The sequence below is a fragment of the Lytechinus pictus genome, chromosome 5, assembly GCF_037042905.1.
Source record: "Lytechinus pictus isolate F3 Inbred chromosome 5, Lp3.0, whole genome shotgun sequence".
NCBI classification, from domain to species: domain Eukaryota; kingdom Metazoa; phylum Echinodermata; class Echinoidea; order Temnopleuroida; family Toxopneustidae; genus Lytechinus; species Lytechinus pictus.
The window spans coordinates 37,467,678-37,485,722 of record NC_087249.1 but is presented as its reverse complement, the minus strand read 5'-3'; the positions used below and the strand labels follow the sequence as shown (position 1 = coordinate 37,485,722).

Genomic DNA, 18,045 nt, shown 5'->3' with positions numbered 1-18,045 from the left:
TGGGATGTCATAGTGATGTAAGGCAAGGACTACTCTTCCATGTACTCCGATACATATTATGGCTAAAATGTCATTTTTCCTAAAAAGTTTTATTTCAAATTATATTTTTCTTTCATGAGAACATAAAACAATATACTACCTGGGTTATATTTAGATTACTGCCCCAGGGGAATGGGTACTTAGGAGAAAACCACAAATCCCTGATAATAAAGTGCATGGCCTATGGGAAAGTTGTCCTTGCCCCTTGTCATAATTTACTTACCCAGTTGCCAATTTGAAATCTACATAGTATTAGTGATCTCAATTTTAAAGCAGCTATAACTTTCTTATAGCTTGTCCGATTTCTTTCAAACTTTCACCATTCTGTTTAATCTATTTTTCTCCTTCCCAACACAAGGCTGGATTCCCCTTTAATGCATGGCTGATCATCAACAAAACGGAGTGTCAAGTGAGTTTGAACGCTAGCCTGTAGAACCTCTTAATTTTATGAAATTATTGAAATTCAAGCCTTATTTCAAATAACCAGAACTTTGTTTTTTCTTGACCATTTTCTGTAATTGAGGTATCAAATTAAAGAGCAGATATTGAACTTTTTAAAAATGTGGTTTTCTTTTTGAAACCCAGATACAGCCCGCCAAATGACTTTTTGGTATCACCTCTTCAAATTGTTTTTACTCACTCATGCGTGAATGAAAAATTCAGATTTCAGATGAAAGAGGAGATTCTAAGCTTTACAATGGTAGGTCATTTCTCTATTGTATTTGTGATTAAGTTATGATAAATCATCGATAAATCTCGGTTTCGTTTTTTTGTGGGATGCACTGTATATTCAAGAGGAAATAAGAAAAGAATAAGTTTTTTTAAGACAAATACATATATTTGCTGTATATGCAGGTTAAACACAGAACAAAACTGAAAGCAGAAAGAAGAAAATGCACAACTCACTCATAGTTGGATAAAAGATAAACATATCCACAATGTTGATGACAGCTGTAGGCATGCCCTGCAGACCACTCCTAACAAACATAAACCCTCCTAGGGCATAGACTGTCTGACCCATGATGATCCATGGCTTACCAAGGTTAGGCACAGAACATACTAATAGAACTAGAAGATTGAGAAACATGAGCTGGATGACGGAGCAGTCCAGGCCTGATTGGAAACCTTGACAGGTGTTGCCTTGAAGGCCGAGGGATACTAACATGAAGAGAAGGGATCCAACCACAATGCCATTATTGGAATTCTTCCTGAAAATATTATAATAACAATAAGAATCCACATTTATATTGCCCTCAAGAGAATAAAAGTGCTTTAAAACTCACATGATGATAAATACTATGTCCATTGACCCAACATGACCTTTGACCAAAATCATGTGACCTAAGACGTGTGCAAAACATACTTGATAACCCTATGTTTCATCAACTAGATGTGTAGATCCATAAACTTTCTAAGTTATGATGCCAATTCAACAAATACCCCCAACACGGCCAAGGTTCATTGACCTTAAATGACCTTTGATGTTAGTCATGTGACCTAAAACGCACACAGGATATTCCGGGATAAATGGTTACTCTTATGTCCAGGTCTCGTGAACTAGATCCATAAACTTTTAAAGTTATGATGACAATTCCACAAATACCCCCAACATTATCAAAGTTTGTTGACCCTAAATGACTTTTGACCTTGGTCATGTGACCTGAAAATTGCACAGGATGTTCAAGGCATAGAGATATATTTTCTTATTTGCTAGAGTTGCAATACGCGTGCATACTTTAACGTCTGTGATTGCAAGCAGCATGGTCGGCCATTGCTCAATAGGTCTAGATAATTTTCAAAAGTACCCAGATGTTTGCTTTGCTCATACATTGTTACGCTGTCAAAAAGAGATGCCGTCTCCAGCCTTTACCTTGAGGAAAAGAATCAAACATCATCACAATTGATAATGACAATTTGTATCTCAATAAACTATTTACCTGACTTCTCGGGATTAAATTCTCCAAAATCTTTTGCATTATAGGCCTATATACCGGTAGGCTTATTTCTTGGGATACACATGGAATAATACATTTATTGATAATATACATGTATAGCCAATCACACCAAACAGCTCCTGGTGTGAAAAGTGATAAAGGAATCAATTTAAACTAGAACTTGGAAGGCATGCGTAAATTATTCACAGGCGGAACTTGTAAAACAACGGTTATAAATTTATTTATTTATTTATTCATTCATTCAATAATACTAATAATTATCCGCTTTTATATAGCGCTTAATACATCAGAACGACGTGTCTAAGCGCTTTACAGATATATATTATTACCCTGGTCATCGGATTCAATCAATCATTCCCCCACACAATGTATGCACATCCTCCACTCCCTGGGGAGAATTTCAGTCTGTCGCCGGTAAGGAGCACACAGCTACTGGACAAGCTACAATAACTTTCACATCCTACCGGTTACCCATGTAGCACCTGGGTCGAGAGTGGCAAAGTGTGGATTAACGCCTTGCCAAAGGATGCCAGACCGCGGTTGGATTCGAACACACGACCCTCTGTTTACAAGGCAAGAGTCAGAACCACTACATTACGGCTCCTCTACATTTATCTATCTATTTATTTTTTATTCATTTATTTATCTATTAATTAATTGATTAATTCATTTATTCAGTTTAAAACAGTATAGTCTTATCGCCCGAAGTCCTGCTTTTACGAAAGAACGAGCCATAGGTACATACAAAATGATTGCCAAAATAAATAAATTACAATTACTTTTATGGCCTACAATGCAGAAACAACATATTAATGATATCACATAAATAAAAAGAAACAAATTAAAACATACAATGTTAAAAGTAAGGTTGACAATTAATAATTCATAAGACACTGAATAAATTATCAGCCTCTCTTCTCAGGATTTCCCTGCCTTTAACTCCATCATCTTATTCCACATTTGTTCTCAAGACCCATTTATTTTATAATATAATGTTTGCTATGTTGATACAATTTTGTAATTTCTATATATGTAACTTGCTTTAATTTGTTTGAAATATAGGTTGTTTTTCTAATGTATGATAATTTGTATAAATTATTTAGTGTTTTAATCTTTGATTATATAAAGCTATATTTTATCAAGTAGTATTGAGGGCATTTCTACACTTGTTCTTGGTTAGCCTCCAGTTATACTACATGTATACCATCAATGTTAAAATTTGTGTTATGTACATGTATGTGATGATGATGATGATGATGGGTTCTTGTATAGCGCCGGTATCCGCCTCAGCTGGGCGCTAATGGCGCTTGCTCAAAAATAGGAAATATCTCACAAATTTCAATGTCTTCAAACAGTGCTTAGGATGTATGTATAATTAAGTTTTGGGTTTTCAGAGTACTTTAAACATTTCTCATAGGAACATAATTCCCAAAATCTCTAGGCCTATATGGCACCGAAAATGAATGGTCTAGAATGACTTTTTATTGTTCTAACTTGTTTGCTTCTTGTTTTCCCTTCACTTTCAGTTAGAATCATCTTTTTTCCCCTTTTTTTAGGGGGTGGGGTGAAATGACATACACACCCAATTAAGCAAATTCACTTTAACACAATCAAAATACAAGTACAGGGAGCGCGACCGGGCTCCTAGCTCCCCGAAATGAAAATGAACAGTATAGGTCTACATCAAAACGATTGTGATTTTATGCCCCCCACTTTCAAAATCGTTACGCGGCCCCACAATAAAGTGACATAATAATTTTGTTCATCCAGGGAAATTATAAAAACAAACCTGAATAATAAAGATAAATAAAGTCTATACTATATTAGCCAATGAAATTAAAAGAAAATAAAATAAAATCCAGTATTATAACAACAAACAAAACTGAATCTGCAAAACGTGTGTTTATCTGTTTATTTACTATAGGCCTACAGAGGCCGGCTCCAGCGTTTGGAACTCTGCCATAAAATTAGTATTCAAGATACACAGACACAGTTATTAACACAATGAATATATTTGAGGTTAAATTGGGATAATAATCACTCAACACCTGAAAATTTTTAATATTTTATTCCCATTATTTGTCAGTTTTTCAATATTGTTTAAAATGTTTGGTTTTAGTACTGAAAATTTTGCAAACGTTTTTATCGGCTAAGTTTATTAAGTTTGCATTTATCTTTTTCAGAATATTTTTATTGGTTTTATACACTCAGTTTTAGTAATAATATTCTTTGTAATACAAATTATAATATCCTCCTCCTGCTTTATTTCTTCTCCTCTCCTTCTCCTCCCCCTTCTTCCTCTCATTATTATTCTATCCTTGATTTGTTCACATAATATTGAAACCTTGAAACCAATCCTACATGTAGGATCATAATCGCTGGCAGATATTTCAGCCAGTTTTGCCGATCAGCCTAGTATTTCAGCCCGGTTTAACAATCAAGTTTAAGATTTTCCACAAAATCAAAGTTGAATTCTTCAATTTCATTATGTTGCGTTAAACACGCATTGTGATTTGTTTACTCTCCGAAATATTGAAATGTTTCCACAGCAAGAATACAAGTAAACATCTTACACTTTCCCCCATTAGGCCTCCTGTACATTGCAAATCATTGGAATGCACGCGCACATTTGATATGCAAATTTTGCTGTCAACAAACTTTTCTACATTGCACGTAAGAGAGTAACCAATATGATTGAATGGTTGCCGGCATTGGAAATCTAAATTTACATAAACTTATACATTCATACATTAACTGGCCCAATGAGTAAATCATTTTCAAATATCATCAATAAAAAGTCATTTTATGACTCAAAGAGTTATTGTGATGACGGTTACATCGACGTTTAAAGCCATGGGGGTGGAGATTTCCATGTAGATCTATACGGAAAACAATTTATAACAATTATCAAAAATGAAAAACAAATTATCAGCATCACAGTAATTAGGAAACTACATGAAAAATTGCAATCATGTTTTCTTTCGATACCTTAGGCTTGTGTCTCGGATGCAATTAGACAGTAGGCCTAGTTAACTCTCTTGAAATTAGGTCAACTTGAACACCAGATCATGTTAAAAACATGATAAATCAATCAGGACCTACAACAATATGCCTAGGCCTACATGTTATTTTTAATATTCATCCTCCAAATCAGTAGAAAATAGAAGTCTCGAATATATCAATGTAATATCGAAATGCTATGATGACCAAAGCAAAAACAATTGGGGATCTATGTCGTTGGCCTGTAGTATAGCTGTAGGATATATCCTGCACTATAGATAGGCCTATAGATTAGATTTTTTGTTAATTTGAACTTTCATTCAGTGTGATAAATACAATTTTGATTTTCCGTTGCTATCGCTTTCATATGTCGTCATTTTGTTCCTGTTCTGTGCTCATCCGGGTACATGCCCCATTGTTACCTTACGCACATGGCAGCTGCGAAGACCTATCAAGTAATGGCGGCCAAGTCTCTGCGTAATCACAGCGATCTGATAAGGTATGCCCTCTAGCGTTATTAGTATATATCTCTATGGTTCAGGGATACTTAATTGCTCTTATGTCTAAGTTTCATGAACTAGATCCATAAAATTCAAAGTTATGATGAAAATTCCACAAATACCCCCAACATGGTCAGAGTTTGTTGACCCTAAGTAACCTGAAACTGAGGCAGAATCTTCAGTGATACACTATTACCCTATTTCAATATTGATTCCCCCAACATGGCCCAAGTTCATTGACCCTAAATGACCTATGACCTTCCTAATGTGAGCTGAAGCTCAGGCAGGATCTTCAGTAATACTTACCCTTATGTCCAGGTTTCATGAACTAGGGCCATATACTTTCTAAGTTATGATGACATTTCAAAAACTTAACCTTGCTCAAGATTTTAATGTTGACGACGCCGCCGTCGGAAAATCAGGGCCTATAGTCTCGCTCCGCTATGCAGGCAAGACAAAAACCAACTGATCACACATGTATGTAATTTGAAAAATCAAATGAGAAATATCATTATCTAGGGTTTGGGCCCAAAACAGGTCTCATGCACAATAATTCCTCTCTGACAATGTGATCTAACCCATTAGAGACTGAGCCAACATATACTAGTATTTGCTGTTTCAAATGTATTGAAAAACACATGTTATATAGCAAAATTATTCATTCTCCAACAGTTTAAAAATAATTACCTATTCTTAACAAATAAACATGACTCATACCTGAAAGTCCAGGCTTCTTGAGCAGCTAAATGTTCAGGTCTCCTCAAAAACTGTGTGATTGATGCTACAATATAAACTGAAAATAACAAACATGTTGAGTGACCAAAATCAATAATGGCTTTCAAAATATGTGTAGAAGTCTCTACATCAGCTTTTTGAAAATGAAATGAAAATTCATGGATATTGTGAGGTTTTTTTTTAAATCATACAAACATCAGCTTTAGTTTGGAAAACGAGTGTCTGTTTTTTTTGATGAGGAGAAAGTTTCACAAAGATATAAACGTGACTTTGAATCGCATTTGAATTTCAGTTGAGTGAGGTATATATACATGTATAATGCATCACTGCATAGGTCAGACCACACGCATGATTATTGTTTTTCATTATCTATTATTTGTTTTTCATTATCTATAAATAATATTTTTGTGTTTCATTATTTATAAATAATGACACTGCATACTTCATTATTTATGAATAATTGCAATTCGTTTTTTTATTATTTATAAATAAGTTTGTAGAGTTTTCTATTATTTGTAAATGATAATTATCTATTAACAATGCCAGTGCACATTTCTTTATTTATAAATAAGTTTAATTTTATAAATTTATTTATAAATAAGTTTGTAGAGTTTTCTATTATTTGTAAATGATAATTATCTATTAACAATGCCAGTGCACATTTCTTTATTTATAAATAATTTGTTGAGTTTCCCATTATTTATAAATAATGAAAATTCATCGTGTTTCATTATTTATAAATAACATTTTTGTTTGAATATCCCATTACTTATAAATAATCATTATTTATAAATAATAGAATGTCGAACTATTATTATTTACAAATAATGAAGTATTACTTGGAATTATATATAAATAATTAGGAATGTTATTTTATATAATAGTAATTATTTACAAATAGAATTTAAATTATATATAAATAATAGTTATTATTTAATGAATAATGATTATGTAACAAATAATTGTTCTATATAATATTGGTACAATCGGCGCCTCATATGTAACGTGGGATCTAACTCAGCTCGACTCACGTTAGCTTGCTCCATGCTACCGATGCACGTCGTGTCCGACCGCGGCCGGGTCCATTGCATGCAGGCATGTCCGCATATGGGAATGATACGATGTAATATCGATGTGGCAGATATGGCAAGTTCCGACTCTGAGTCCTCGTATAAGACACAGTAGAAGTCCGGATCTATTCTAAGTTAGTTGAGCCACATGGCTGATTTGCTTGTTTGTTATGTTAAAACAGTAGTCGAGTACATCTTATTTAAGGCACTTGCCGGCTTAAAACGAAACTCGAATTTCAATTTCATTTTATTTTCCCAGCGTGTTTGTCCCATTGAAGACACCGTTAGAAAAAAAATCGCACCAAAATGAAAAAAAAAAAATCGCCAAAAATCAAAAACGCGTGTGATTACCAACGCGACGCGATTGATTACGAACGTGAGTGAATATAATAAGCCGCGGAAACATGTAGTGCATTAGAAATTGCACATGGTGGTAGTCATAATGGACCCCATGACGAAAAACCTCCATTTGAGAACACTATACCCCAGTTTCCATTTCACCAATTCTCTTCTCCAAGTACTATAAGCCCGAACTGCCCCAAGCAAGCAATTTAAGTATCAAAACACATGTTTCTTGACCTCGGTCCGAAGATAACACGACAGCCCAGCACATACAGTCACAGCAGGGGGCCACACACGATGGATTGCAACGTGTCTAAAGGTGGTTTCAGACCGCCTCGAAGTTCGTCAGTTCCAGGTATTCTCTGATCGGGAAATTTACCCCGATCAGAATGTTCTCGTAATTTAACGGGGATTCTTGTGATCGAGGCGATTTGAAACCACCTTAAGAGCCTGCTATGGAGTTCCGTGTATACACGCGGTGAAGTGCAACTTTTTTCATCTTTCTTCCTTTCTTTCTTCCTTCCTTCCTTCCTTCCTTCCTTCCTTTCTTTCTTTCTTTCTTTCCTTCTTTCTTTCTGTCTGGCTGGTTTTTTTTTTCGAACGTTAGGACTGTATCAATGCGCGAGTGAACGGCATGCATCCCATATTTTCTTGCTGGACGGACAGAAACTATGGGATGCATCGCAGCGCTGAGGGCGGTCCCTGCATGCAAAGCATACCATAATTTTTATTTGCTTATTTTCCTTATTTCGAGGTCGATTTTCTTCGTTCGAAATTGAAAAAGGACTAATATTGGATGTCTGAATACAATATGCCTTTGAAAACGTGATTAAATATCGAATACAATAATTTCATTCCAAAGGTCCTTCTACAGGCAGAGAAGTCTTACGTAATAGCACAGCTGTTGTTTATCATTTCGTCCTTGGCTTTACTGGCCTGTGGAGGTGAAATTGAGACAAATTGAGACGGCTTGGAAATGTTCAAATGAAAAATGAGAGTTTCAAATGAAAAATGGGGTCTAAAACCGCAGTTTGCAATCTGAACTGCGGTGTCGCCTCAAATGGGGTTTTTACGTAATGCCAATACATGCAACTGTTTCCCGACCGTTGCATTGATTTTTTTCCCATACCTGATACCATGTGTATGAAAATATACGTGGTGCAGAAAAAAAGACGCAACTTCGGAATTCGTAACTGCGCCAGTCAGTCCGCAAGCCCTGAAAAAGTAGCTTCCTTTATCCAAGTGATATTCATGACTAGAGGGTTTTTGCATAGTTAATGAGCTTGGTGCGAACCAAAACACCTCTTTTTATTCGGCCATTGCTGCTCTAAATATTGACAAAATTTCATGTTTTTGGTATCTTTGTAAAGAAGAATCATTCTTTCAGGTCATGTGTTTGGATTTTTAAAAGGATGTTGTAATATAGGAAAAACTTTTGATCTAAAACATGAAACAAAATATTTTTTTTCATGCAACACAAGTTGTTGTTTTCACACTTAATTTCTATTTGGGCACAAATGATTTTTAGATCATGATAAAGCTGAAGATCTAAGCTTTAATATGTTATAATTTTTATAAGAAGATGTATTTTAGATGGGTCAGCAGGCAGCAGGCAGCAGCCAGCTTTTCATAGGCCAGGTACATTTTGCAGCTCAAAAACAAGAATACTGCGCTCTGATTGGTCATACAGACCACACACCCACGCAAATTCCAATGTTCCCCACACTGGGCCTCTGCAAGGTCACACTCACCATGTGGTAATCTCTTCAAATTACCCGCGTCTGTTTGTTTTGAAAACAGTATTCAGCCAATCAGAACTCTGGATTTTATGTTACTCAGAAATTTCAGAAATCTCGTCTTGCATCTTGATGGAAAAAGCTGGCTGCTGACCCATCTAAAAGATGCCACATATCAAGAGTGACATTGTAAGAAAGTATAGAGTTTGAGCTTTCTGATGATATAAATAATGTTGGTGCCTAAAACACAAAATGTTGCACAATTTGCAAGTGAAAACAGAGGAAGAAAATTCTGTTTGATGCATCTTAACTTTTCAGGTAAAAAATTCACTTATTTATCAAAATATTTCATTCAAAAGAAATGACCAATATAAAAGAGTAACATTTACTCTTGCCCATGGTACAAAAATAATCAATATTACTCAAGGAGAAAGTGGTTAAATTCTTTGAGAAAGAGAGTCTCACAATTCACGAGATTTTGCAGGGACATGAATTCAGCCACGAGAGGACTTGGATAAATCTTGCTCATTTGCTCATTAACACAGGGGCTTGCGGACTGACTGTGCGCTCCTCGCTATTTTCAAGGCTTATTCATGATTTTGAGTGTGGATTTTTGATGATTTTTAAATGGTAAGCGAAGCTCGAGCAGATGGCGTTAGTGGGCCGTTGAGTTGTTATATTTTTATTTATTACTATTTCTAACTTAAAATCATTAAACTTTTAATATAAAATATATTAAGTTGCATTATATTTTCGTCATCATTTCAAGTTTGATGTTTTTAAATCTGTACACTATGTATATATGCCTGTAAATTGTACGCAATTCAGCCTTTTGGCTGCAAAGTGCAATAATTTCAATAAAACCTTTTCAATTTCAATTTCAATTAAAAAATGATTTTCCATGACTTTCCATGACTTTTCAATGAAAAAAACGATTTTCCATGACTTTCAAGGCCTGAAACACAAAAAAGTGAAATTCCATGACTTTCCAGGTTTTCCATGACCCATACGAACCCTGTAAATGACATTTGACCTTGATCATGCGACCTAAGACTTGTCAGTGATACTCGATTACCCCTAAATCCACATTTTATTAACTATATCTATAAACTTTAATGAGATTGAAATTCAATCTAAGAGAACAAGCGAAAATCTATTCCAGCCACGTGAAGTTCATCAATAGTGCATATCGTCTGCTGCTATTCGCGTGTTGATTTGCCTTCAGAAATGATTAAGTTCGGATATTTTTACTTATTTGTAAGTACAGTCATGTCATTATTTTCCTTCTCATTAAGAGTACATTTTGTTGATAGAGGGAAGAGACTCTGTCTGGATGTGGTCATGCTGGAATTCATTTTCATGGATTTGACCCGCAGTGCAGCTAGCACTAGCAGCTGCATGAGTTGGTAGCGAATCGGCATGCAAGTTGAATTGTCCGACTCATCATCAACGGCGTAATTCCCTTAATTTACCTTCATCCAAGTCACTTTGTTGCTCAGTAGAGCTAGAAACTTAATCATCGATCTCTTTATCTTCAGAATCATCAATTTCAAAATCCAAATTTAGATAAACTTCTGGGTTTTCTTTCGTTTCGTGATCGAAGTATTCAGTGACATTGTGGAGAAAACGTACCCTCGCAACAGGTTTTGCACGCAAGTGGAGCTTGACGTGGGAGAGCCAATCACGTCTCTCGTACACACATACACGTCATCAAATTCGAATCAATTCAGAGACCAATGCGAGGCATATTTCGGAGAGGCATTTTAGCGCTTTTTAATTGGCGATTTCCACCTTATGTATTATTTTCTGTTATTTTTGAATGACCAAATTATAATCCCCACATCATTACTTTCCACTGATATATAATAAGGCTATATTCATAATCAATATATTTCTCCTTTAAAAACTGATGAAGTAGTTTATACAGCAAGTTTTTGCCCAACGTTTTGACATATAATATATTGTTACAATGGCAACATGATTTCTGACACATGCATAGATATGTCCTGCACATCTATACCTCAAATCCAATGTGTGCATGAGCCAAATTTCATGAGAATTGGTTGAAAACTAATCAAGTAGTTCGAACCAAAAGATTTTTACCTAATTTGGGGCATATATGTTGTTACCATGGCCACATGATTTTTGTCACACACAAAAAAAATAGGTCTTGCACATCTTTACATCGATACCAATGTGTGTGCCAAATTTCATGAGAATTGGTTAAAAACTGAGGGAGTACTTTGAACTGCAAGATTTCTACCTTATTTTTGCCAAATATACTGATACCATGGCAACATAAATTCGAACACATGAGAAAAATAAGTCTTGCACATCTTCACCCCAACACCAACATGTGTTCCAAGTTTCGTTAAAAACTGAGGAAGTAGATTTGCAATGGACTGACCGACCACCAACCGCGTAGCCAGGATTTCATTTTGGAGGGGGCGGTAAATGCATGCGAAGCGTGCCAACGCTTACAGAGCGCGCGAAGCGCGCTCCCTAGGGGGTGGGTGCAGGGAGGGGGAGTTTCCCCCTCCCTCGCGAAGAGCGAAGCTTTTGGTGTTTCATAAATTAAAATGAAAAGGAGTCGTCTCTCTTGTCTCTAGTATCTATATCAGCTCCAATTCAGTTGACTATATTGTGATTTTGAACCTGGTTTTCATGAACCTTGTTTTCAAAAAAGATTGTGAACGCACAAAAAAGGAATACAATGGAGGAAATTAAAATGATAATAACCCCGCGCGAAGTGCGGAAGCTAAAGCGTTTTATCAATTTTTTGGCCATGAAAAGGGTCCCGAGAAAAGGATATTCTCAAACATATATTGAATACTTCCCTTGGAAAGATCAGATTTGATTACAAACAATTTAGCGACAGTGCATATCTTTAACTCGCAAAACAGAGGAGAAGAAGTGTATATGCCAGGAGGAAGATATTCCTCCCCGCGCAGAGCAACGAAACTCTGAAATTTCAAAGGGCGGATGTTTCATCAAAATAATGCAGATATCTCCAATACCCCATCGGCTCTAATTCAATTAATTTTCTAAGATTATTGAACTTCATTAAAAGGAAAATAGTGCGCAAAAAGTTGAAACTTCTGTGATTTATTGAAATTATATAAAAAGGATGCCTAATTTCTTTGACTTATTCTGAAGCGCTTCATTTTGAATTATAAAGAAACTTAAGAGTCATTCAAAATTTCAAACTGAGGGCGAAAAACAGGACAGGAGATGAATGTACAGGGAAATGACATGAAGTTGAATAGAATTTGATAAAAAATATTGTACTTTTTTATTTAATACCCTTATACGATACGAATTTTATACCTTCCTCTTTTTGGATTAGGAACCTGTTTGCCCCAAAAATTTTGGTTGTTTAGTAATGAGCTGAAAAGCGGGAGAAGTTGACTTTATGGAGGTGACGGCAGAAATTGATATAAAGATTTTACCCGCCCGGAGCCAACCCGACCAGAAGTTGCGCGATCAATTAAAAAAAAAGATAACTTCATATACTTTGGCCTAACCTTACTCTAATTCCATGCCCTAATGTATACATTTGAACTTTAACTGGCAAGAAACACATATAGCTGAGGTAGAAAAACAGGGTTAGAGAAAGGGTAGGGGAAACAATGGAGATCTTCAATATTTTCATTTAACCGCGCACAGCGCGGAAGCAAAATTCATAATCATAAATTTAGAGCAAGAGTGAAGGAGTTTCTCTTTTGAGAAAAAAAAAAAGAAAAAGAAAAAAAAAACACAAAGCTACCTTTCTTCCCTTTCCTCCCTTCCCTTTTCCTTTTCTCCTCTCTTTTTTTCCCTTCTTTTTTTTCTTTTTGGGGACGTTTTGGGGGGGGCGACCGCCCCCACCGCCCCCCCCTGGCTACGCGCCTGCCGACCACCCACCCAATAGTACGCTGATTCCTATATACCGGTACCCCATTCAAACTTTGTTTGGCGGGGGTATAAAAATAGATATTTCTCACCTATGATTATACTGAGCTTGGAGGCCGACATGGGTCCAGTGAATGTAACCGTGGCAACACCCAACCCTATCACGCCTACCTCCAATATCTCTGAGGTGGTTACCTCTGGAAATTCATTATCTTCCTTCATTCTACTCCTCATCCACAGAACCTCATAAGTCAGTAAATCTCCTGATAAAAGAAATTTCAAAAATAATAAAGAATAGATTCTTTGAATGATGGGTGACCATAGTTTGCACACTTTTTGAAAAAAATTTACGAAGGTGATATTTAATCAAACATTACTAAAATTTCACAAATAAATGAAATAAAATCATGAACACCAAATGCATAGCAAGATCCTAGCTTGAGTCAAAATAAATTGAAAGAGCTATTAGAGCCAATAGTCAAGTAGAACCCCAATGTTAACCTTCAAGTTGGGTATGGCTGCAAATTTTTTAGTATAGGGTGTCTACTCCAAGAATCCGATGGGTGCCACCTGGGCACCCTTGGGCATTTTTTTATTATTGACGTCATAGGCCAAGCCCACTTTTATACATACATGTACCTCTTAAATATGATTTTCATATTTTACGGAATTGACATGTCATGTTTGGTATCAAATTAAAGCTAATGAAAAATCAAATGCAAATATAAATTTTTTTTATGCAGGATTTTCTGCATTTATTATGATATCGTCACTCCAAAGCAGAAATCGACCGCCAGATCCTGAAGGATGAATGTCGTCTCTATAGCAACCAACTTGCCGAGGCTAAAACAGAGTATTACTCTGAACAACTTGACGACTGTGATGCTCATCAGCTTTTTCAAAGAGTTGATCGTTTGTCTTCTACCTCAGCAAGGAACGTCCTACCATCAGATGATGACCCACATCGATCTCTTGCTGATCGTTTTTCAAATTTCTTCAGTGCGAAGATTGATGTCCTTGTACGGTCCCTTGAGAGTCTACCATCAAGCAATCTCGACCACGTCAATTTTCGAAGCACCCATCATCGGTTTAATGCTTTTTCTCCTGTAACACAGGGCCAAGTTCACAGAGTTATCAAAGAATCCTGTTCAACTTCCACTCGACTCGACCCAATACCTACTTGGCTACTTAAGAACTGCATTAATGAGTTAACTCCTGTTATAACAGCTATTGTGAATGCTTCCCTCATCAATGGTCATTTTCCTGATTCACTCAAGCATGCTCATGTAACTCCACTCTTGAAGTCCACAAAACTGATTTCTGATGATCTAAAGAGCTACAGACCTGTCTCCAATCTTCAGTTCCTGGGAAAGACTGTAGAGAGACTTGTGTTAAAACAACTCCAGGAGTATAATCTATATTCTGAGAAGCAGTCAGGATACCGACCGCATCATAGTTGTGAAACTGCCTTGCTTAGAGTTTCGAACGATATCCTTCTTTCCCTTGATAAAGGCGATGAAGCGATTCTGTTGCTGTTGGACTATTCTGCAGCCTTTGACACGGTGAGTCATGATGCCCTTCTAAGTCGTTTACATGAAAGATTTGGACTTGACAACTCAGCTCTGGAATGGTTTCGTTCTTACCTCGCTAATAGAACCCAGTCTGTTTTTGTTAATGGCTCTGAATCGATTGTCAGCTTCTCTAACTTCGGAGTACCTCAAGGGTCCGTCATCGGTCCGATAGCATTTACACTCTTCTCATCTCCATTAGAGGATGTCATCAAACACCATGGAATATCATGTATGACTTATGCAGATGACACTCAAATTTACCTAGTGTTGAAAAAGGAGGACCACGCTGTGGCGCTACAAAGACTCAGTGCATGTTTTACAGACATTAAGAATTGGTCCATAGAGAATGGATTAAAGTTAAATGAACGTAAAACAGAATGTTTACACTTTGTGAGTAGGCATAGGACTTGCAGTCCGATTGGTCCGATTTCTTTTGATGGTACTGATATAGAATGCTCTGCGGCTGCTAGAAACCTAGGGGTCATGTTTGATAATAATATGTCTCTAAAGACCCATGTGAACAACGTATGCAGATCTGCCTCGTTTGCATTGCATAAAATCGGTAGCATCCGTCAATTTCTTACAAAAAAGACCACCCAGAGGCTTGTTCAGGCACTGGTCATGTCTCGCATTGACTTTTGCAACAGTCTTCTGTATGGTCTACCTGATACACAGATTAACAAACTGCAGAGAATACAAAATTCATCAGCTAGGCTTATTGCTAAACGTCGTTCATGTGAGTCTGTCACCCCACTGCTAAGGGAGCTTCATATGCTAAGGGTTCGTGAACGAATTGATTTTAAGATCCTCTTGCTTACTTTCCAATGTTTGATAAAATCAGCTCCAGTCTATCTTCAACAATTAATATCAGAATACTCACCCTCCCGCAACTTGCGCTCATGCAAAAAAATCACTCTTAAGTTCCTGCCATCAACACCCAGTCTTATGGTTCCCGATCTTTTTGTTCAGCATCCCCTCAACTTTGGAACAACCTTCCTCAGAGCATAAAACAAGCAGACTCAACTGACAAATTCAAATCTATGTTAAAAACTCATCTTTTCGTTAAATAGATCGTCCTTAGCATATGCGGCTTCAACTGTCTACTTCCAACTGTTAACATGTATAATTTGATTTTAGCTGAAATTTCTTGTCTTCCTATGTATTTTCCTTAAGCGCTTAGAGACATTCTTTGTGATAAGCGCTATATAAATGATGTTAATTATTATTATTATTATTGGAATAATATACAAAACATATTTACAATGCTTGAGACATAATCATAATATAGCATAAAGTACATAACCAAGTGACAATCTTATATGTAGTGACTGGAGAAAGACGTAAATACAATATATAACAAAAATATATATATAATGAGTAAAATGCAGAGGCAAACTATATAAGAAAATATATGCTTGAAGCATAGCAGCAAAAAAAGGGAAGGGCTACATGGAAACATGAAATAAATAAATTTGAATTTGAATTTGGGCATTTTCACAGTAACTGACATTACACGGCACAATGTTTTCACACCTTTCATTGTGTGTATCTCTAAAACAACAAATGATGGAAATTTGCTTTTGATAGAGTCAATAAAGTGAACCTTGCTGTATACTCTGATACTAAGTTTTCCTATGTAACCACATTTTTTTACGCATCAGCAAGCAAAAATGTGTCGGTAACTGACATTAATTACGCAAAAGGACATGCAATTTCAGGGTGTTCATTAAAATTGAAATATCTCATGTCCCTGAGTAGATAGAGTAATAATTTGAATATGTAAATATACCTCCGTTACTAGGTTAAGATGTGTCAAAATATTAAACAATTAGTTTTTGTCTTTTGGTGGCTATGATAATTTTTCCGCAACCATGCTGGTAACTGACATTACGGTAACTGACATTACACTTAATTTGCCATAGAGATAACACATAGATGTCAAATGTGTGGAATCATTGCATTGTATCTTCTGTGCAGGGCTTCACATGAAAGTGAGCTTGATATGGAAGTATACCGGAGTTTCTAGGAACATTTCAATGAAAAAACTTTTTCTTTTTCTTAATTCCTTTCTTTGATTTGAACATTTTTATCATTACTTGTTGGTAACTGACAATACACATTAACATTTACCGGTGCTATATGATTTTCAAAGGCATAATTTTCTTGGTACTTATATGTAAGGCTTTTTAAATTCATAAAAGTTTCATAATACTTCACATTTTTAATTATCAAAAGATAAGAAATGTATGTTTTACTTACTCGGGGGGGGGGGGGTGGGGTCATAGCAGCTACATGTTTTCCTATAGTATTTTAATATTGCATTGACTGTACACATCGATTTTTCTGACTATACACCCATAATATATTCATCAGTTTTATATTGACTTTTTAAACCTTTTCCTTCTCCAACCTCCCCCTCCCCTCTAAAAAGGCAAAATGAATATTGGTCTCCTCCGCTAGGCTACACATACCCCTCCCCCGAATCTCATGCAGCCATGTAGTTTTATTGATTTTCATTCTGGTCAGTGCAAGCAATGCTTGTTCATATCTGTCGGATTTCTATCCTCTTCATAATTTGTTTAATCATTTTCTTTGCTAATTTCATTTTTAAGCTGTCAACAAAAAATAAACTCCAGCTTCTAAACTGAAACTGAACTATTTGTAAATTAGAAAAAAAAACCACAGTTTTAGTAGATCCATGCAACATTGATCAGAACTGTCAAATTTCACTTTTCATCTACATGTATACTTGTAAACCAAAAACAAAAATTGTATCACACATCCACACTACTAACAGGCATAAAAACCAGGAATTTACTTTTAGCGAGGCAATGCTCAAAAGAATCCTAGAAACTAAAAAAGGGACCCTGGAAATCCCCTTCATCACAATGTTAAGCTTAAAAAATGTTGCAGATTTAGGCAATAGGTTATGAAAAGTACCCACTCCCCCCAAAAAAAAAACCAAACAAAAAATTGTCTGATACAAACAATTAGGTACTTGGTAAGTGCATGTACAAAACAATTTCATAGTAATTTTTTTTGCACGATGGGAATGCAACTTCCTTTATAATTTCATATAGCATTCCTTGTGAACTATACCTTCTAAAAGTCAATAGCATGCTCTTTCTGCTGTGACTTTTAAAGTGAAAGACTTAAATAACAAGTATACAATATTTCTTCACCATAAAATTGACCACATATTTGCA

General features: G+C 35.9%; 1 protein-coding gene across 4 annotated transcripts in view; it reads right to left on the bottom strand.

Annotated features, from left to right (window-relative positions):
- The window catches only part of LOC129261453 (dolichol kinase-like), a 37,280-nt gene that overhangs the window by 14,604 nt on the left and 4,631 nt on the right, over nt 1-18,045 (bottom strand). For all 4 annotated transcript variants that reach the window (XM_064100324.1, XM_064100327.1, XM_064100325.1 and 1 more), the window contains exons 2-4: nt 13,361-13,531; nt 6,212-6,287; nt 946-1,247 (exon numbers count right to left, since the gene is read on the bottom strand). In XM_064100324.1, coding sequence (XP_063956394.1) covers nt 946-1,247; nt 6,212-6,287; nt 13,361-13,502 — 520 coding nt within the window. In that variant the 5' untranslated portion in view covers nt 13,503-13,531. The remainder of the gene's footprint in view (nt 1-945; nt 1,248-6,211; nt 6,288-13,360; nt 13,532-18,045) is intronic.